The sequence below is a fragment of the Sander vitreus genome, chromosome 19 (genome assembly GCF_031162955.1).
Source record: "Sander vitreus isolate 19-12246 chromosome 19, sanVit1, whole genome shotgun sequence".
Classification (NCBI taxonomy): Eukaryota; Metazoa; Chordata; class Actinopteri; order Perciformes; family Percidae; genus Sander; species Sander vitreus.
The window spans coordinates 2,504,451-2,527,964 of record NC_135873.1 but is presented as its reverse complement, the minus strand read 5'-3'; the positions used below and the strand labels follow the sequence as shown (position 1 = coordinate 2,527,964).

At 40.1% G+C, this 23,514-nt stretch overlaps 1 protein-coding gene across 3 annotated transcripts in view; it reads left to right on the top strand.

The window, feature by feature from the left end:
• arhgap36 (Rho GTPase activating protein 36) overlaps positions 1-23,514 on the top strand; it is a 72,497-nt gene that overhangs the window by 13,314 nt on the left and 35,669 nt on the right. For 2 of the 3 annotated variants that reach the window (XM_078275705.1, XM_078275707.1), the window contains exon 2: positions 23,356-23,512. In XM_078275705.1, coding sequence (XP_078131831.1) covers positions 23,356-23,512 — 157 coding nt within the window. Of the gene's footprint in view, positions 1-13,910; positions 14,107-23,355; positions 23,513-23,514 lie in introns of those variants that run through there. The other variant, XM_078275706.1, reaches the window with a different exon arrangement.

Here is a 23,514-nt window from a genome sequence, read left to right as displayed (position 1 = left end):
GGAGACAAACTCCATGAACTGCGGGGGGGACACGAAGTTTGCCGACAGTGCAGGCACTTCACAGTTTAAACACAATACGCTAGTTAAACACAATCTTAGCCTCAAGCATAGAGTATACCGTGACATGTTAATAAATGAAAAAGCAACGCCACCGTTGGTTGCTTTTAGAAGACAAGAGGCTGGAAATCGGAGCGCAGATGAGGCCGAATTACAAGGGCTGGTCTTCTGAGCCTCCTAGTGGAACACAGGAGGATCTGCTCTAAGGGGGAGTGAGTAAAGGCACAAGTTGTTTAGGCCTACTTCTAGTGGAATGTTATTGGCCAGTGCCCCTAATGGTTACATACATTTGTTAAGTGTTGTTTTTAACTGTGAAATGGCCGAAAGGTTACTAAGCACTTTGTTACTAAGCACTTTTTTTATTCTGAATGTATGGTATATATTTTTTAATGTTTGTACTGTCATGACAGCGATGGTGCTGTCGGTTTACCTTCGATGTTGCATCTTCAAAAGTGCACAATAAAATGTGACACTGAATTTGAAACGGCACATTGTAATTTCTGCATCTATTATCAAAGTATTTATTAGTAATACAGTGGAAATTAGTAGAAATGTGAATATTTGGTTAGCATGTTGATTTACGGTGTGTGCCCCTAAAGTTTTCAGTTGGGGGCCACTATGTCTGGAGCCCTGTCCGACTACGTGAGCCCCGTCTCTGTGCGTAACGTAGAGTTTTTCCTGCGTGTCTCTACGACGTGTAACGTTAGACAGCCGATCACCAGCGTTATTAAATCTTGGTATTCTGTTTTACTCTCCTATTCTCTTATTTTGATTATTTTTATTTCATTATTTTATTTTCATCTTTCTACCGTTCTTGTTTATTTTAATCCTTACTTCCCTTTAAGGCCTTACTCTGCCTGTAGTGGTTCCTCATTGCAAGTGTGGGTTTTGCTTGTTTTATGCTGGTTCATGATCATGTTTCCTCACCTCATGCTTTAATTGCCTTTTACATGAAATCTGTGTATGCGTGCATGCGTCTGTGGAGGGGGGTGGAGGTGAAATTGTCTCTTTTTTATAACGTGAAGCACTTTGTGTTCCATGACCTTTTGATTGATTGATTGATTGATTGATTGATGCGCCCTGCGTGCTTATTGGCTCTCTGAGTCTGATGAGTTTTACTCCTCAGGTATAGAAATTGGGAACTGAATGACGTGGCATTTTTTCCATACTCGATACTTAAGAGGCAATTCGGTCGGTGCCTAAAAAGTATTGAATTTGTGACCCAGTCAGTGTTGACAACTGATTAATCTTTGTAGCTTTAAACAAATGCACTATTTCCTTCAGTTTTAGTAAAGTTCTCTCAATGCTAGAGTACCCACTGATTTGTATTTTGATTAAGGTAAAAATAAATCCACATCGTCACTACGGGCAACTATAAAGATGTATGTCTTAAGCAGAAAGCAACGGGCTTGTGGTTGAGCGCCACAGAAAAGTCAGGAAGTATTGAGAGAAAAACGATGGTTTGTTGACAATAAGAAAAATATAGCTAACACCAGCGTTATCCTCTGAGCTTAGAAAATGTACATATCTTTTAATTTCTGTCTCTTCCTTCCTTTTACATCTCACCTGACACCATCAGTCTTGTTCCTTCCTCCCTCCCCTTATGCAAAAGGTGAATGCATAACATTTTACTTGTAATGATGATCATTTTGTGCTTTGGGTCTGGAGAAATTGTATAGTTGTTGCTCCTGTAAAAGTGAAAGTTAAGTGATAAGAGCAGAGATACCAGCATGCAGAGTCAGGGATGTGGTCGAGAAGCTAGTTTATCAGTGGCCGAAGAGACGCTAATCATTCTTGGCTCCGAGAAGGACGGATAACATCTGTGTGGTTTCGGGTCAGTTAAAATGTACATTTGCATGTTTGTCGAGGTTTGTGTGTGATTTCTGCATCTGTGTGTGTGGTGTGGACGGATCCCCGCTGTCCTGGGAAGACCTTTTATTTGAATTATGACAGGAAAACCACAGGATTCCCACTTCTTAACCCTCAGTGTTTAGTCCTGTAAATCTGAGGCGAAGAGCGGGAAGGAAAACAGTGGAAACATGGACGATACTCTTTCCATCTTGTACTCTCTCCCGCCTCTCTCTCTCTCTCTCCTTTGCTCTGTCTTCGTGTTTATATTGTGTGAAGTGAGTCAGAAATTCAGTCATAAGAGAGCCAGGCCTACCTTTTTATTTATTTATTTTTTTAATATTGAAGCTGTATTATTCTTGGCATGTCTGTGTTGCCCCTCAATCTTCTTTACTCCCTTCATGGAAAAACATGCAAAAAGTGCAAAACAAAGAGAGGCATTGTCATTCAGTCTGTCCACAAGTATTCATCGTCCAGTGCATGTCAGCGGTTAGGACTTCATGATGGACAGTGTTTCCTGCAGACAATTTGTTAATTAAGGTGGTAGGGTTGGCATCTGACCGGGGGGGTGGGAGGGGTTACTATACACTACACTAATACACTAAGTATTACATTTCAATAATAATTTATAATTACTAAATAACCAGCTTTTCAAAAATGTGCAATTTTAAGCTCATTAAACTATTAAAAGGTGCTATAATAGTTTTACTCGCATGGCTCCCATTATCTTCCGTGACACGCTCTCTTCCACTTCGCCTGACAGCTCTTCTCCAAAACGAACAGCTCTGTGATAATAGCTCAGCCCATAGATTCACTCACTCAAAGCAGATGGTATGCGTGAAATAAAAACAGGACACGTAATTTCACTGTGTGTAGTGTTAACTACGCTAACTAACCGTGTGTTGTGAACCGCGTGTAGTGATTAAAAAAAAACATACAACGGCTGTGTCTCAAAGACCAGGCAGCAGCCAGGACGTTGAGAATCCACGCGCGAGAGGTGATGGATAGTTCCAGTCACTTCGTCAGGTATTCACTTCGTTGAAACAAGAGAAGAAAGCCTCACTGATGTGAAGAACAGGACAGAGATACATATATAAATGCTCTCTGCCTGCCGTATGCCAACGCTCCGGTAAGTCCATCACCCCGTCTCTGCCCGGGCATGCCCCAGCACATTTGTTGACAAACTCCGACGCGCACGCAACGGTGAAATGGCGATTTCTGCAGGGTAAATCCAGACAGCTAGCTAGACTATCTGTCCAATCTGAGTTTTCTGTTGCACGACTAAACCTTTGAATGTACACATTCCACCAAAACAAGTTCCTTCCCGAGGCCAGACCCTCCTCTGCAGCGCAGTGGAGGAAGGTCTGGCTACACCACAGATACATTCCAGCATAGGAGAAACAAAAATGCTCTGGAATGTTTGCATTTCTCTAAACCAATCACAATCGTCTTGGGCGGCGCTAGGCTCCGGACGCAGCATCGCTGGCTTTGCAAAATAGCCTCGGGAAGGAACTTGTTTTGGTGGAACATTTGCACCCGGCAAAAGAAAATGGCCCAAAAAAACGTCCCAGTTAGAAAGTAAAGGCCATAAACACATTATAAATCTTTACAATCATTTACCGAAAGAATCAAGCAGGCCTACCTTGTTGCTTGATCCACATTATCTTCAAAACATGCCATTTTCAGCATATGGCTTTGATAAGTTTGTTGTTGTTTCCCGTAGAGAAAGGATTTTGAGAAAAGCAACACCCAGAGCGGAGGGTGAGGAGCGTGGTCTCATTAGGATCAACAATTATTTTATTTTTTTTTGGGCATTTTTGGCTTTTATTTTGACAGGAAAGCATGAAAGGGGGGAGAGAGAGGGGGAGTGACATGCAGCAAAGGGCCGCAAATCGGAGTCGAACCCGGGCCTGCTGCGTCGATGAGTAAACCTCTACATATGGGCGCCGCCTCTACCAACTGAGCTATACGGTCGCCCAGGATCAACATTTAAAAGCACTGATTTTCTCCTTTTGAAATGTATATTTTGTATAAATGTATGTATATTCTTTGTTTGAAGGCTAAAATCTAAAGAGATGTCAGTGCACAATAACTTTTGGCAAAGGTTGATAAAGGTTTTTGACCCAAATCCCTTGCAGGAATCCTTTGTTTTATTTTATATTTATAATAGAATGGAGTTACCTTGAAAATCAAATAATAAGATATTACTGGATTCCACTCAGTGACGTCATGTTTTTAAATCCTGCTTTATGCTTTGCTTACTAACCTCTACTGTGAGCAGTTTTCCTGGGTTTTAAGAGGATTTGCCCCGGCCTCAGTCATTTCAAGTTAATGTTATCTGTCCATAAGATCCACTTGTTAATGTGAACTGAGTTAGTTACACAAGCAGCAGGCAGCTTGTCAAATATAAGGAGGGAATGAGAGTGGAGCTTTACAGGAGGTTATTCTGAGAGACGGGATAAAGAGTCGATTTTAGCCAATGTCTGGTTGTCTCTAAAAGTACTTTGGGAAATGCAGTAAAATCACTAAGATTGAATTAGATAAAGCAAAGAAAAAGACATATTACGTTGTAAATTCAAGATATCACACCACAGTTATTACAAGACCCTGTCGGTTCGGAGGATGTCTGGGACAGCAGAGCGTAACCTTCAAAGCCCTGGTTGGCATTTTCCACTCTTCCTGTCTTTTCCCTCTAGAGGAATCCCTGTCCGCCCCAAAATGGTGCCCACATCCCAACGCGGCTTTCAGCCTGAGATGGATGGCCGTGTCCGGGGGTTGGCAGGGTCAGAGCTGTCACCATCGTGACACTTCCTTTTATCTTTTTGACTTTGGTTACTTTACTTCACTTTATAATGCAGCCTGCAATTTGCAAAACCTGATCTCACAGAAGTATGTTAAATGACCATGACCTCTCAACGCCGCATTACGTGGTGCTATATGTTATATTTCAATATGTACAGTAGTTAGGACTTGCTTTGCGTTGTGAATTAAGTTTGGTTTTGACGCGGTCTACCTTTTTGACTAGGGCTGGATCCAAATATTCGTTCGTTGGGTAGGTATTCCATTCTCAATTTTGGGATTCGAATATTCGTTTTTATGAACAAAAAATTTGCATGCAGGCTGAAATTTACTGTGGATTTTTTGTCGGTAATTAGCCTGCTGGCTAATTTATGCAGCGCTATGCCGTCCATCTCAGCCAAGAACGGATAAATTTTGAGTTACAAGGGAGCAGTGTGACTTTGTAGAGGTCTGTATGGTTATACTGTATTAGCCTGGTGTTGTTTTCAAGCGATTTTAATAAAGTTAGGTCTTCATCTCTTTTCTTTCTGTAATAACTGGGTTTTTTTCAGTCACTTTGGGGCAGCAGAAACACTGACATATCTGACATATCGTCATCTTTTAAGTTGATATGGCAAACTTGTCATATCACCCCCCTTACCAAGACTTGTTTGTCCTCTTCTCTCTGCTTTTTGCTTCCTCTCCTCCACTTCTCCTCGGGTTTATATTGCTGTCGCAAAACATAAAACAAACTCGGAAAAAGCACACTGGATCAAGGGAGAGAGTAAATGCTGTCTGACAGAAATGGAATGTATTGTTGAATGCTGTCATGCTCCAGTCCATCTCCACAACAAATGTATGTTGCACAGCCACGCGAGCATATGGTGATTGCATCATCTCCGTCTCGGTCCTCTGGGAGGTGAAAAGGAGAGAAGAAGAACAAACCAACCTGCGGCTGATTAATGGCTCAGCTTCATGTTAACATGCTGGTTCATTCTCAGCTTTTCTTCCACACTACATCATTCCAGTTATGTCCTCCACAGCGGTAGGTGTTTGTACATTTGTTTTTCAGTGAGTTTGTACAGACACGAGCTCTCAATAATCATCCTGAAGTGAGACATTCTTCCTGTAATCGGATTTAAAACTAAATAGAAAAATGCATGCTGAAGAATGTCCGTGTTGCTGCTGTTAGATAGTTTAGCATTAAATTTGTATCATTATCTGATAAAATGGTTCAAATAGCATTTAACTTTGTGACCCCTCTGGTGATGAATCGGGTACTTTGTTTCCTTGTCAGGGTTGTATAACATTGCATCTATCTTTACACTTTGCCGGCAAAATGCTAGTACAGCAGAAATAATGTGGTCATTTGTAAAGGGTTGCTTCAACCGGGAGGTCAGAGGTCACAGTTTAGCCAGACTATAGAAGCGTCACTTGGATGGGCCTCATTTACCTAAAAGCATCATGACTGAAGACACTATAATTATTGTCACAAATTATTGTAGGTTAGCCTCTGACAAACTCGTAGAAGGCTAAGAGCATCTTAACAAGCTGCAGATTCTGCAGGATGAACCCAAACTTAGGGCTGGGTATCGTAATATAAGTATTTTCGATACCGGTATCGATACCAATACTGTGACTTTGATACCGGTTCCAGGACGATACTGTTTTTGATACCAATTTTATAAAATCAATTTTAACACAAATTGCATTACATATTACGGCTAAAATCTTTTTATTTATTTTTCAGCTCCTACTACGTGAGCCCTGTGTCTGTGCGTAACGTAGAGTTTTTCCTGCGTGTTTCTATGACGTGTAACGTTAGACAGCCAATCACAGACATTATTGGTCTGTCTTGATCTTGGTAGAAGCATGCTGCGTGCTTATTGGCTCACTGACTGATGAGATTTACTCCTTAGGTATTGAAATTGGGAATTGAATGACGAGGCATTTTTCAATACTCAATACTTTAGAGGCAATTTCGGTCGGTGCCTAAAAGTATTAAATTTGGTACCCAGCCCCTACCCAAACTATGTGTTGAATAGGGCTGTTGGAACGAATTCAGAAAGTCCAATATAAATGAATAGTAAAAAAAATCACTACTATTCGAATGCTGAAATTACTATTCAAATGGGATTTTAATAAATAGGTTGGCTAACATTAGCTAATCTCCCTCTTCTCCATGTCACATCTGATGAACAATAAGTTAGGGGAGTGAGAAACACAAGGCATTGTGAGCCAGCGTTACGTACCGAGTAACTTTAGCACAAGGGGAGTGACAGACAGGCTGGAAATCGGAAGAAGGATAGGAAATAGTTTAAACATGACTTTAAAATCGACATCCATGTTATCAATAGTTAGCTCGTTCTGGTTTCCTAGCTGCGTCGCAAGTTATAGGAGCTTAGCTGGGAGCTTCATGGAGACAGCTAAAGTTTGTTATCTGCCCTACAGCTGTCAGATTTAGCTTCAACTTCATATATTACCTTCTAACAGCTGTATTCTCAATAACGTGACACTGCAAGAGACAGGTTTCTTATAAATCACTAAAATAGTAGTGACAGCACCGTTTGGCTTAGTTATTAATGCCGTTAGTATCGTGGCTAACACTATTGTTTATGACAAATCGTTTCGCTTGTGCTTTCTAACATGATGTTTGTCGCTGTGTGCATAGTGGAATATAATGTAAACCGAGAGCGGCTTGCCAGAAATGCAATGCGCCATGACGTAGATCCCCTTCAAGGCCAGGCTAACAACGACCACATGCTTATAGTGGCATTGTCAATGCATAAGCCTGAGTAGTGTAGTACATATTATTTAACAGGCTGCAATTGAGCATTACATATTCAAATATTATTTGAATATTTAAAAAAATAACAAATGAAATCCAAATGGTATTATAGAGGAAGACTGACAGCTCTAGTGTTGAATTTAAGTTTAAATTTTCAAGTCTATACTTTTGTCATGAACAAAGATTTTATTAAATGACTGAAATGAGTTGATGAAAAATGAGCGATAATTAAACAGAAAATAAGGAAATAACTATCGCATCAATTCAACAATTGATTTGCACAGTTTTTATCTTTTTTTCAGTATTTCTTATGGAACTATGAAGAGCTTGGGACTTTACCTCAGACAGTATTATGTCAAAAGAGAGGCTGACGTCATCACAGTCTAAACCCTAATACAATTTCCTCTTTCAGCAGGAAGTCATTGAATGCTTGCTGCGATCTCGCCGCCACAGCAGCAAACAACCGGGTAGAGAAAATAAGAGAGAAGGATGTTTTGAGGAGGGTGGAAGCTGTCAGACTGTGATGGTGGTGATGAGCATGATGATGGGTGTGGATGTGAACATCCTGTTTAGAGAAAAGAGAGAGAGAGAGAGAGAGAGAGAGAGAGAGAGAGAGAGAGAGAGAGAGAGACACTTGTCATCGATATCCTTGCTGGAATCTTGTTTCCTCTGTTGGCATTGGCATTTCCCCTTCTCCTTTTCCCAAAATCATCTGGGAAACAAACAGAGGGAGACACCAAAAGATGATGGGAGGACATACTGTAGTAATATGTAACATGGTTATATTTTAAGAAGTTGGGTGCTAGAGGAAGAGAGACACACGAGAAGGAAGAGGAGTGACATTGTGAAAATCTTTATCTATAAAAGAAAAAATCTAAATGCAGATGGCGCCATCCATCTGTAAAAAGTATAGTGAGAGTTATAAATACTGTGAAACTATTGCACTATATCTGTTAAATGTGAGGCTTATTGCCTTAACAGACTGGCTGACATAAGGCATTCATGTTTGCTCTGTTGCATATTTAGTGCCAAGTTGTTGTAGTTTCCCTAAAAGAATATTCTTTTTTTTTTTTTTTTATTTATTTGGAGGCATTATTAGCGCCACACCCACCCTGGAGCACCCACCCTGGAGGGGCTTATCTGTTATGTTCCCAGGGTGCTATGTTCCCTGGCAAGTGTGTCTCTCGCAGTGAGAACTCTTGCTGAGAACTTAAAATCATTTGAAAGGTCTCCTTCATGTGTCATATTAAAAAAAGATATCGAGCTGTCAAGCATAGGAACCTGGGAACCGATACGCTGGTGTGCTGCATTTTTATCAGAATCCGAATTGAATCCGAATTTACAAAAAAATTTAAAGTGCTACTCTATGGTGCAAACATAAAAACACACACACTAAACTAAGATCAAAGAACAGAGAATGGGAAGATGGTTAAAGGATTAGGGATTAAGCTTCTTTCCTGCTCCCACATTTTTACTTCTTAGTGTTACCATAATGTCACCTTCTATCATTTGATTTATCCAACCAGTTGATGATTTAAACCGTCAGCCTCTCAGTCTTAAGAGCCACAATGCATTGCCTGTCTTCCCCTTCAAAGGCCAACTGTGTTAGTGCCGAAACGTGTGCGTCAAAGTTCCTTTAAAAAAACAGGGAAATCCTGTATTCTTATGATTTATATTAGGTCAAATATAGTATCAGACATTATCACATCTCCTTCAACAACTCTCAGGTATCTGTTGATCTCCCTATGTCAAGGTAAATGCAGTCATAGGACATAACATCACCCTATTTAGAAGCCATTAACTCATTATCTCATATCGCTTTGTGCTCCTGACTATCTGTGACCTGTCCAGTCTTGTCTGTCTGCAGAAAGAAACCATGACGGTGAATGAGTAATGCTCTTACTCACCGAGGTAGCTGATAGATGAGTTACATAAAATCTGCACACTTTGAGCCATAAGCCATAAAATGATATCCCAATACTTTTTATCGGCCACCTAAATGATCACTCGGCATCAAACGTGAAACATGATGGAAATCCAGATAACAAGAGAGAACGAAGTTCTGGTTTATAGTGGCTCTTTATTTACTTGCACAATGAGTGTTTTTGTCCATGCTTGATGATGCATTACACAGTGCAGTACTTGGCTGCATGCTTAGTCACGTAGCAGCATGAGAAAAGTGATCCAGGTAACTTTATAGCCAAGAAACCACATTTACTGCTGCCCAAGGTGTGTTTTGCTACTAGGTACATCTGTGTGTGGGTGCGTGTTCATCAGTAATGGTTTGCTTCACACGTCAAGTCCGGAGCTGAGAACTAAACCCTCGTGTATCTTTACTCCCTCCTGTAATATTATGTTAACTCAACTCTGTTGTTCTTTAGTCTTTAAAAGTTAGAATTAGTCAGAAAACAAAATATTGATAACTAACACAATTGTTATTGTTCTGTGCATTTATTCTCAGCTCTCGCCCATGTTTGAGTGAATCATTTTGTCTTGTAGTACACAATTTAGACTGAAGGTGGCGGTGTAACCAAGGAAGTGCTGTCCTTGTGTGTGTGTGTGTGTGTGTGTGTGTGTGTGTGTGTGTGTGTGTGTGTGTGTGTGTGTGTGGGGCCTGTTCATCACCCATCCTGTTTTTATGCAGTCAGTCAGTCAGCACACAACATTTGAGGACATCAGATACACAGCCATGTAATGTCACTCGTGATCTTTAACCTGGAAATGTATGGCGGCGATACAGGAAGTGAGGAGGATCAAAAGACTATAGCGAGAAGCCGGAAGACACACCGACCGGCGTGTGATATCCATGAGATCACTGGAAAAAAACAGGCCAGGGTGTCCAAGGTCAAGACTATTTCTACTGTTATAAGCACATTTCTGCATTATGCATCAGCAGACGATCAGTGGTGGAAGAAGTACTCAGAACTTTTACTTCAGTAAAAGTAGAAATATACCAATACTTTTAGTTTAAAACAATATTCATCCAGTAGATAGTTTAATATGTCACTCAGTTTTACTTTTTATTACAGATCTGTCTCAAACACTGATGCACATCCAGTTGAGATTTTAACTTGAAGTAGTCATGGCAGAAATGAAAATGAGTTTAGCACCCAAAGAAACCAAAAAAGTATAGTATTATACCAAAGAAATGATTCTAGTTCCACACAGGAGGTTGCCCATTATTGCTGCCTAGTGACACATATTTGATCACTGCACAGCTATAACCAGAAAATATTCAACAACAACAATTTAAAAGAAAGCTGATGTGTTAAATTGTACTCTGAATTCAGGAGTTCATGTTTTTCATGGCGGCTACAGAGGGATGCAAGAACAGGCTGCCGTGTTCAATGAATCGTAACCCTCTTTGCTACTGAGTTATGTTTATTTGTAGTTATTCCCCTGTGCAGAAACGTGTTCATCTCTCCTGTTTCGGGCCCCACAGCTTGAGTGCTGACAGACATTTTCCAGGCATGTTTAATGCACACACACACACACACACACACACACACACACACACACACACACAGGCTCTGCACTGCTGTATCAGGAATCAGAATTGTAGGCTGGAGTTTTCCTGCAGGATTTTGTCAATTTAATGATTTAAATAGCAACAAAAACTATGGCATTTATTTAGGATTAATATAATAATTTTGGGGAAATGACAAAACGTCTCAAGTAAATAAAAGTGTGGGTTAATAATACTTGAAACAGACTTGCATTAAATATGAGTATGATGATAATATCAATACATTTTACTAGGGCTGTCAAACGATACATTTTTTTAATCGCGATTAATCGCCACATTTCTATAGTTAATCACGATGTGTTTAACTGTTTTATCACATGATGAAAATTCTATTATTTTACATTTGAACTGTTTTTAATTACATATTAACAATGGAAAGCCATTCTTACCAGTGTATCTTAATTGGGAATCAAATTAATGCAAATAAATTTACTTTATGAACTTGACTTTAAGATTTGTAATTGTTTATTATTTATTTACTGTAAACAAAATAAAAATGTGTGAATCTGTCATTATTGCACAATTCCTATAAGTACCTAACCTAACTGAGATGTAACACTAACACTTTGGTTATACAGTACAAAGAAAATGGTCCAAATGCCACAGCAGGACATTTGTAACCTTTACGTTTTTCTAATAAGGAATGTAACAATTCTCCTGGACAGAAAAGGGGGTGGACAATGTCCCAAATGACAAAAACAGTCAAAAAAACAATACAAACAACACAGTCCTAAAACCGTATGCTGATATACATAGTCAATATAGTGTGCAGGAACTTCTAAATGTTGATTACTCACTGACGTCCAGTGATCACCGGTTAATGAGACGGCGTTTGCAGCACTTTGTAGCAGTTCCAGTTGGGCTGCTTTCTCCGTGTCATACAGGTGTATGCGTGAAAATTACTGTCCCCCTCGACAACTTTTTAAAAGTAAACTTTCCATTCAGAATCTTATTGGCATCAATTTCGGCGTCTCACGCTCACCATCCACTCCAAACGTAACGTTAGCCTACTACTCTTTGGCCGGCTCGCAAGCCCAAACAAGTGTGTGCGGCGTGCCTGTTGTTTTGTTTCCGGTCTAGCTAGATCCGGTGTGGTGTTGTAGTTTTTCTAACGTTACTAGTTGTTGCAACAGCATGTGAAAAAAACTATAAAGTTTGCTAGGCCAAAAAGAATGTTAATCTCGCGATAAAAAAATGTACGCCGTTAAAATGGGTTTGCGGTACCGCCGTTAATAACGCGTTTAGCTGACAGCACTACATTTTACTATAATGGTGGAGCTGTGAGTAAGAAGCAGCTTGTAAAAGAATATTTTCCTAGTAGATATATGCACCACAGGTATCACTAGTTGTGTTTGAAATGAGAAAGGAAATAGAAAATGCTCCTGAGGCAGAGCTCCTCCTCCTCTTCTTCCTCCTTTCTTCTCCTCCAATTAAACATAATTTTCTCCCCTTAGGTCTCCCCCTTTATCTGCCACTCTCCTGTCTGTTCTTTTTATAGAGCTTTTATTCCGTTTAAATCCTCCTCCCGCTCACATTCCCTCCCTCCCGCTCTCCTTACCTCTCAGTTCCGTTTGCTTTGCTTTTTCTTCCCTCCTCTCCTTTATTCTCTTCCTCTATTCGCTCTTTTTCTCCCTCCCTCCCAACCTCCCTCTCTTACTTTGTCATTGTCATCCTCCCTTTCTTATTCTTCCTTTCTTTCCTCCTATCTCCTCTTTTTTCTACCTCCTCCTTTGTCTCCTTCCTTTCTTACTTGCCTCCTTTCCCTCTCAGCCTTCTTACATGTTTAACCTTCCATGTTTAAACCAGCTTTGTCTCCTTATCGCCCTTCTTTCTCCCTTCTTTTCTCCATTCCTAACTCCTATCATTCTAACCTACATCCTTCTCCCTTGTGTTTACTCCTTCTTTTCTTCCTCCCGTCCTGCTTTTTCTCGTATACCTCCTTCTTTCTTTCTTCTCTGCTTCGCACCTTCCTTTTCTTGCTCCCTACATACCTCCTTCCTTCCTATTGCTCCCTCTTACACTTCCTTCTGCCCTTTTGTTTATCCTTTTCAGCTTCTCTAATTTTCTCACTTCCTACCACCTTCTCTCCCATTTAAAGGTGCAATATGTGATACTGACAGCTAGTGTTTAAAATAGTTACTGCAGTACACATTCAAAATACTGATTCATCTCCCCCTCCTCCCCAGACTCGAAGTTCACAGAGGTTGCCAGGCTGAGACCACAGCATCCAACAATGTTGCTAGACGCTAGTCTCACATAGCCAGACATTACTGTTACAGCCACACAGCACAGTGGAGTAGCTAACGTTAGATGCTGGCTATATTGACAGTCATAAAAGCCCGTGCTCACGCGGAGCTCTGTACCCAACTGACAGACACGCTTTTTCGGCTTAGAATTACGGTAGGGACCGCTAAAAATAACACTACCTTGCCGTCCTCTCCACCCGACTGAACACACAGCTGAACAGGCTACACGTTGTAAACATCCGTGGCCCGCTTGCCTGGTCCTCCGGTAACGTTAGCGGTTAGCAGGGTTAGCATGGCGGCGTAAGCCAGGACCAGTCGGGATCACTTTACTGGCTGTGTCTCAATTTGTTTTTGCGAGTAACCAACTCGGGTACTCTAGCCATATAATTCAATGTGATTACACGAATGTTGAAATGCCCTTTTGGGCTCTAAACTGTCTCCATCTTTCAGAAATTACGTCACGGAACGAAAATCTCAAAAGGAGAAAATACTGGCATTAGCATTGTTCCCTCCTTAATGTCTTAACTCCCTCTTGCTCTCTTCACTTCTTCTTCCTTCACTTTGTTCCTGTTTCCTCCGCCTATCCCACTTTCTCTCTCTCTCTCTCTCTCTCTCTCGTGTTTATGTTCTCAGCTCCTGGAAGTCGAATCAGTATGCGCCGCTCCTCCTCTCTTTAACTCACTTCTCCCTCCCCCTCTTTCTCTCTCACTCACTCGCTCACTACTTTACCTTCGAGCTGCTGGTCGACTCATCCGGCTCAGTGCTCAGAGATGCATTTGAGTGTCTGAACAAAGTCTGGATAAACAGGTGCCAGAACCGATTGCAGGGGATTTTAATTGTGAGAAAGTGACACCCCAATACAGGTACTGTGTGTGTGTGTGTGTGTGTGTGTGTGTGTGTGTATTTTAAGTGAACTTGAACATCTCGGAGGCTATTTGCTGCTGTGTGATCTTCATACTTAAATTTGTCATCTTTAATGTGAAAAAGTTGATGAATGATTCTACTCAGGTTATACTTTAGTGACATAAAATGGCGCAAAATCTCAGTGAATTTTTGAGTCATATGTTACATATATTTAAAAACAAAACGCTAACGAAAATATCTCAACAATTGAAAATATATTTTTGAAGTTATAAGACTTGTTTGTTTGAGAATCTGTCCTGCTTTTCCCCAATAGTCTTATCTTAAAGAAAGTCTTTTAGTCTGGCTGCAGCAGATGCCTTTTTAAAGCTCACGGCACTCTGGGGAGTTCCGTTGGCTAAAATTAGGCAGGTGCACAACTTTGTAAACACCATTAATTAATTCTTTAAAAACATGGTAAACAAGGTTACTTAATTAATCCCCCCCAAAAAAAAGGAAGCAGCATGCCACTTTAGCCTGTTGGTGTCGCCTGCCTGTCAGTTTATGTACGTGTGTGTGTGTGTGTTTGCCTTCTCGCCAGTCTCTGCGTATATTAGTAAGAAGCACCTTTGCATACTAATGCATGCGAGGCTCAGTTGTGATGTGTTTTCTGAGAGCATCCTAATGACACTCCTCATTATTTTGACGAAAACACAATGTAGAGGTGAATCACGTGGAGATAATGTTCCTTCATTAGAGAAAATCATGGAGCCATGGCAGGAATCGAGCACATTATTTATGTGAAATACTGAAGTGGGGGGGAACATGAATAATGAATATGGGCGTTCAGGGGTGAGAAAACACACTTGAATTAATGCTTGTTAAACTGGAAAACCTTTTATTTTATTCTTTTGTGGCAAAAAAGTATGTATTGTTAATGTGTACTTAACGCCACTGAGCTCCAGAGTACCTTCTAAGTACTGAGAGGAGACATGAAGCAAAAAGGAAAAAGCAGGTCACAGCTTCTGCACTAGTGATCTATATTTCAACACATAAGAGTTGATAGAAAGAGCCTACTGTAAACTTATTGTACGTCACCAATGAAGCAGCAAAGCCTTCAAGGCAGCGAGAGGGAAAACATAGACCTATTGTATGATGGTGCACTGGGAAACCCATTCAAACAGAACACATTACTCAGTTTGACTTCCTAACAAGACAATTTTGAAAAGAAATAAAAGTTTCTTTGAGTGTTAAATTATTGATGCATGAACATCAGTATTTTAAAGTTAGAAAAATATGTGTTTGAAAATAGAGATGTTCCGATACCGATACCAGTATCAGTATCGGATTCGATACTGCCTAAAATGCTGGTATCGGGAAGTACTGGAGTTTATGCACCGATCCGATACCACGTAATAAAGCCCTAAAGAAAAAATACGTTAAAGTAGTTTATTTATGTTCTTTTTGCGTTATAACTGACTGTCAAGCTGGATAATAAAAGAAAGTTCTGTGGCATTCATGTTTCACAAAGAGTTTAACCTGAGCCAGACTGACAACAAAGATAGAAATCATATCACATCCATACAGGGATAGTATACAGTTCTTAAAACATAATAAAATATATGATACACTAGTATCGGCTCGGTATCGGCCGATACGCAAGTTCAGGTATCAGAATCGGTATCGGGAAGCAAAAAAATGGTATAGGACCATCTCTATTTGAAAACATACAAAAGGATGCAATCCATGTTTTATTAACTCCTGTATGTTTTGCATGTAAAACCTTGATATATATCACGCAGCTGTGGCTCAGGTGGTAAGAGCTGTTGCCTACCAATCGGAAGGTTGGGGGTTAGATCCCTGGCCCTGCAGTTCCATGTCGAAGTGTCCTTGGGCAAGACGCTGAACCCCGAATTGTAAATGTGTGTGAATGTTTATCTGATGAGCAGGTGGCACCTTGTACGACAGCCTCGGCCACATGTATGAATGTGTGTGAATGTGGAATGGTTCGCGTAAAATCGCTTTGAGTAGTTGTTAAGACTAGAAAGGCGCTATATAAATACAGTCCATTTACGTAACTCAGCCCTTATGTCAGGAGAAGACAGTATCCGTAGAGTGCTCATTTTCATCCTGTGTTGTGTCTCCTGCAAATTACCTTTTTTATAAACTACTCATCTATTCAAATATGTTGAAATGCAACCTGATTTTCATTTCTTTTATTAACATAATGAGGTAAAATGCTCTGAACGTATCAGTAAAATGTTCACTGCCTTTCATTTGTTTAACCTACAATATCCACTCATGGTAACTAAAGCATGAATCAAGTTTGCATGGTAATGTTTGAGCACAAAATAGGATGTGTTTGTTATTATTTAACTAAAACCACGGTCTTTCTCAAACCTTAACCTAACTTTTGTTGCTTAAACAGAACTATATGTGGGACTCAAGATGCAAACGCCGGTCTCTGGTGTCAAAGTCCTGTACGCTTTGAAGACCAACAACCCACCACTGAGCCTAATCCAGGACGTCGTTACCGCAAATCTATTTAGCAAAATTAATAGGTAGTATATTTAAGTAATTTTTTAGGAAATAGGGTTGCCAGACTACACAATATCAGCCCGATAAAGTCCAGAATGAGCATTTTATGCATGAAGTGTTTGACAAACAACTGTAAACATGCCAAGACAAACTCAGTCCACCTCCTTAGTAACATTACATCATAAAACAAAAGAAGGTCCACTGTTTGTCTCCCGGCATGAATTTAAACTCTATGATTAGTTTAAAATGCCGGACTAAGTGTGGACTAAATCATACATTTTCCCCTAATGGATCCTAAAGTATGCAGTTTCACAAAATGCAAATTCAAATGTTCTAGTCATTAAGGGAAAACAAACCTCATCACCTCCTGCTCGTAAATAAGATCCAGCCGTCTTATTAATCTCTGTCTCATTTGCATGTTTTGCCATAAGGTTCGGGCAGGATGAAAGGCCGAGGTTAATGATGAAAAGCACACAGAGGCGCGAACAGGAGCACCAATGGGAGACACAAATATACACAATCACATTAACAGCAGCTTGATGTAGAGGAAGAAATATAAACAGAGAGAAGGGAAGGCATGGAGTAAGAGATTTAAAAATGATGAAAAAGCGAGTGAGATCTGGTGTAGGGGAGAGAAGAGTGAAAGGTAGAAAAAAAGAAGCATCTGTTAGCAATCAAAGCACATTTCTTTTACTTTATCACTTCATCAGGCGAAGGGTACAAAAACACACAAACGTCATGTAAACACACTTCATTCTGTTGCACACACAAATGCATGTAAACACACATTTTTGGGGATTTGTTTGCCTTTTAGCTAAAGGATAGCATTTTATTCCATAATTTTGCTTTTATTCAGAGCAGCACAAAAAAAATACGCAAAGGCTCAAACAACAGCTGAGGAATATGAAAGTTGAAAAAGGTGCTGCTTCGTACCGTATGTCCCCTCCTGGAAAAGGTCTTTTTCCTATTTGATCCTCCGAGAGACACCACTTCTGGGTCTTACTACAATTTAACAAATGGTATTCAGGTTGGGTTATTTACCCCACGTATTTATTGTACAGTATAGTAACTTTTATTATAGGAATGTATACTTAGACAAGCTACACAAATGTTACATTTGTTTGTCTTTTTGCATGTTAACGAGAAAAGGCTTTGATGATGAGAACGGACTTCTGTCTTTGGAAAACATATCAAGTCAGGCTGTTGTCATTCACTGTTCGTACTTAGACCTAATGAAAAATAATGCAATTTTAATTTGTATGTAACTCATATAATCGTGAGCCATGGTGTTGGGCTGTCCCAGGCGACGTAGTATAAAGAGTGCAAAGTCTGCAAAGGGAGTAGGTCGGAGTGGACGTATGGGTCAAACAAACACAGGACTTTCACAAGGAAACCGCTGTTTGTGTCCCGTGTGAGACCAAAAGTCAACATACTTTTTTGGGGGGCTTTTCCCTTTATTTGATAGTGACAGTGGAGAGACAAGAAAGGGGGGAGAGAAAGAAAGGTGATGACAAGCAGCAAAAGGGCCGCAGGTCGGATTTGAACCTGGGCTGCTGCTGTGTTCAACTTGTTTGGGAACCTGATTTATGTATCTGTCATTTCTCACCTCAAACAGGGCTTTGTACACTCACTGCCCATCCCTTGTATTTTGTTTTTGACAATCTGCTGTCGGTTGTGTTATGTGTAAATGTTTAGGCCTGTCGCAATAGTCAATAAATCCGTTTTCCTTCTCTCTCTCTCTCTCTCTCTCTCTCTCTCTCTCTCTCTCTCTCTCTCTCTCTACCAAAGAGACTGGATAACCACTCTCGGTTCCTTAGTAACGAGGAGTGAACACTCTTGTCAGTTCCATGGTCTTTGTCTAGGGAGGCGGGACTCCTGGCGGAGAGAGAGAAAACGCTAGTTGTTGGAGCAGGGTTTCCCGCAGCACTTCGCAATTAAGGCGAAAAAAAAGAGTAAATGAGCGATATCCGCCATAGTACTGGGCGTCCTGTTTTCTCCCTTTCATTCTAAAGCACACAGTTGACAACCTGCAGGTGTAGGCGATGGAGACAGGCTTGGACATACACGCCGCTGTGGACTTGTCTGTCTCGCAAGCGGTTTCAGGAAAGTGGCTGCATGTGTCCGACAATGCATAGAACATTAACTGGTACAAGCCTACAGCTGTCCACGGACAGGGAGTGCGGAAAGTGTGTCAGAGGCTCCCAGACGGTGAACTGAGACTCCGTTACCTGCTTGCTGGTCAACGGTTAATGATTGGTTATTTAATTTCATTGTGCTTTCTTTTGGAAGGCTGGCTGCCAAAAATCGCCACTTACTAGCTAATTAATTAGCCTGGTGGTGGAGGTAAACGATAGCTATCAGTAAACAGAAGTGACGTGGTGGCTGGCGTCTGGTGTGTGCGCCAGTTTTTGTGTGTGTGTGTGTGTCGGACCGCCCCCGCGACGCTCCGACCTGCAGACCGCAGAGGAGCAGAAGAAAGTAGCTGCACCTTCGCCAAAATGAAGACTGAAAAACAACTATTTTGGTACAAACATTTACTCGCCATGTGGCAGATAGCCATGTAGATATAGATAGATATAATTTATTAATTATATATTATTTAAATTTAATATTTAGTGTTTCATAAATAATTGTTAAATGTAGTACAGAGTCTGTGGTCCACAAACACTCGAGGAATGCTGCAAACATTTGACAGCCAGTACGAATTGCCTGGGAGAACATACGTGTCACAAACGGCAATTCCACAACTGTACCACAGCGTGAAAGACGACATACTAAAAGAGATCAAAGACATATTGTGGATATTTAAAATGTCTTCCAGTTCGTGTTAAATATTCTTTAGAAATAAAAGTTTATTGATCTTTGAAAAGGTGTACCTGCATTATTATGCCATTCTCATTATATCAGATGAAAATGGTCTCAGAATAACAATATTATCGTTTATTGCGATCATTTCTGTGACAATTTATCATCCAGCAAAATGTGTTATCGTGACAGGCCTATAAAGGTTTTGTTCCTGGGGTCTGAAGACTGCTGGAAACGGAATTGCCCTTTCGGGATAACTAAAGTTGTTTGAATTGAATAAGTACTGTTGTATGAGGATACGTTGCTAAGGTATATCCAAAAAGACCTTACCTTATGATGTAGATAAAGCCACCTAGAATTGTATATTGTATTTGTATGCAATTTTATGCTAAGTTTTGGTCTTAGATGTAACGCTATGTTACTGCTATAGATAACTGCCACTGGTAGTATGATCTGCTGTGTGTTGATATGACACATTTCTGTAGATGGTCATTTCTTTGCTTGAGGACTCATAACAACAAGGTCTGTGTGTGGATTTGTAAGCTTGTGTTTGCATGAAGACATGCACATTTATCAGTGAACCGTTGTTTTGGTTCATTGGACTCCCCTTTCTTTCTGTATGTTTTGTCTGTCATGTGGTTTGAATTGTCTCCCTTCATGGTTCCTGGTATTGACTTCAACCACAATTGGACAGAAGATCTAATAAAAGAGAGCTGGATCTGTACTCCAATTGTTGAATCGACTTTTTAGGTCTCTGACAGTCCCAGGCCCTATGTGGTCAAAACCTCAAACACATCATTGTGTTGTCATTTTTCTTTGAGTTTGTTCTTCATGACAAGTTAGGGTTGGTTTTCCTTGAGATTAATAAACACCGTATGCTCATGCTGCCACAAACCACATGCAAAGTTCAATGTGGTTACAGTCTCGATCATTTATTGAATTAAGTTACAGCGTTTCCCAGTTTTGATTTCACATTTCTTAAATATTTTCACTAACAAAAATGAACAAAACAAAGGAGCCGAACAACACATCCACACATGAGCGAAGCAAATCCAGCCTATCAGAGTGACTCAGCTTAATTGAGTTTCAGCACAAATGATTGAAGGCATATAACATGATCACAGCATTACATGTGGAAACAGGGAACACATTCACACGTTTAATCAATATGATATGAGCAACATTCAACAAGGCTTTAATGGAAATGATAGTCTTTAGATTGATGGTTCCCAGTCCTGTTTGGGTGTGAAATCAGGAGTCCATGGCCTCCTCATCAGTTGATGTTCCTCACTCTGAACAGAAATATTTCAAGAATGTATGCTATCTTATCTATGTAACAACAAGAAGTAATAACATGATGTGGTGAATGAAAAATGTAGCTTAGCAGTAGAGAAGTTGGTTTAAGCTTGAAAAACATGACTGTAGTACTGAATGGATGTAGCAGCAAAATTCCTGAGTGTAATGAACAGTGTTTTGCAGCTGATTGTATAGGTTGTGTGTGCGTGTGTCTAATTTTTCATCTTGCGTGTCTCATTTATGACTGTATGCTAAGGACCTCTAGTGGTTATTGTTATCAGCAATGTATGTAGATTTCCCTGGATCTATGTTGAAATCACCCACAGCTTATAGCCTACTGATATCACACTTCTTGAAACCTACGCCCTCACATTTGCTGACAAGACAGTTTCCTTAACTGTAGACATTGATATCTCTGCAGTGGCTGAACAGTTTTTTACCATTCAAACTGCATTTGAAAGTTAATCTACCTTCATTCTTGTGCAATTTCAACTCCTGAGATAGACCTTACCAATCTTTCTACAATGTTAGTTTATATCAGGAGACATAAGGATGCCCCCCCCCCCCCTGTGCAGTATCACATACTGAATGTATAGAGACAAATGTGCGCTGTGATGAATGTTTATTTTAGACATAAATATGCACATCTGTTACAGAGAGAGCGGAATTATACGAGGTAATGTATAGGTTTCTCTAAACAGACTGGCCATGAGTCCTGACATTTATCCTAAATGTCATTTCTTACCCGTGACATTTCAGACAACAAACTTCCACTGAGCCAGGTTTGCTTTTAAGACTCTGCCTCACCAGCCTCTGCGGGCAACTTTCATTCAGTTTCACCACAGTTGACTTGTCTGGTTACGTTTAGCATTAAGGCCAAAGCAATTTTCTCCAATCAAGCTGTGTTGTGTGGGTTGAGGCCGGCTGAATTATAGTCATGAGACAGTCAGACATGTAGAAGTATACGTGTAGACATACAGAAGAAGGCAGTTATTGCAAATATGAAAGGTTATTTTGTTTAGGTCGGGCTGCTTTAAAGGGTAAAGGCTTGTGGCTGATTGTTTACAAAAGATTGATTATATAAAGGCATGTACTCTACTTTGTAAGGTTTGTCATTAAGTGAATTTATAAGCTGTGACAAGGTTCTGTCAATCGTTCCTTCAAAGAGAGACTATGACTTTAGAAAAAAAGAGATAACACAATCTTGAAAATGAACGGAGCCGAGAGGGTGAAGCCTAATGATTTCGGGGATCCTCAGACTTTTCCTCTAACTCCACCAAGAGGTTGGTATTTGTCGTTTTGAGTGAAATGGATGGAACTGTTGGATGTTCTACCATGAAATTTGCTTCACACATCCAAGCCCCTTTCAGGATGAATTGTAATCACTTTGGTGATCCCCTGACTCTTCATTTAATGTCCCCATTGATTTGTCCAATACTTTGTTGCATGATGTTTATATGAACGTAATGAATGCATTCAAAAGAGATGTGCAGAGGTGAAAAGGGAGACTTAAAAACTCTCCTGATGGTAGAAAAATCGGCAAATGTTTTCTGTTTTAGAACATAAATATATTCTATCTACCCAAGTTATCCTCCATTGCCTCCGCATTTTATTCATCGTGTTCTTTCATTGTTCTTATAGTCTGTAAAAGTTTGATCAGGGCTCGGTGCCAGCAAGTATAAAGCCTGGAGTGGTTTTGCAGACAATTTATAATATATTAGGAAACACGATATTAACAATAGTTAAAACGGCAAAACTTTTCTTAATCATTCCTTACGTAAAAGGAAACTTTACACATCAAGATCACTTTTCGTGGCATGAGAAGCTACAACTAAGCATGTGAAATAAAACAGTTGTGTAATGTCTTCTGTGAAAAGAAAGTAGAAAAGAGCAAAAAGGAAGGAAGGAGGGAGGGAAGGAAGGGAAAAACAGAAGAAAGGAAAAGAGGAATGAAGGGATAAAAAGAGGAGGAAGAAAGGAAGGACAGAAAAGACAAAGCAAGTGATAAAAAGAAAAGAGGAGTGCAGTCCCTCTGTGTTGTGTGGATTTAGTAGCTGATTGGATCAGACTTAATGTTCATGGTTTCTCAATGGGTTTCAACACACACACACACACACACATATACATACATACATACATACACGTGTGTGTGTGTATATATATATATATATATATATATATATATATATATATATATATATATATATATATATATATATATATATATATATATATATATAAGCCTCTTGTTTGTCTCCTGTCATCCTGTTAGTCAATATTCACTCTGTCTGTCATTCTCCCTCTTTTGTTGTTTACAGAGCTCAATATCAGTAATGGAGGAGGAATTTAAAGTAGTCAACTAATGCCACACTAGGAAAATACTCCATTATAAGTAAAAGTCTTCTTTAGATGTCATTAGAGATAGCAACTATGAGCTGCTGGTCAACCTACAACATTGTAGCTCACAGCCTGATGTCTTGTTAGAGACTGAGAGTGAGATCTTGATGGTCGGTTGATAATGTTCCCTGAATACAGCCAGAAGAGATTTCCATTCCATCGTCTTTAAGGCTTTTGGTTTTTTGGTTAAATTGTCAACTATTCTGATGATGGTTTCTCTCTCCTCATCTCGGCAGGGGGACTACACGTGGGCAACCATGTTGGGTCAGAGTCTGCGGTTACAGCCGGTGCCCATCCAGAGCCTGTCGGAGTTGGAGCGAGCCAGGTTACAGGAAGTCGCCTTGTACCACCTGGAGGAGAGGGACCTGGACTTCAAGATCAGCATCCCAAGAGGT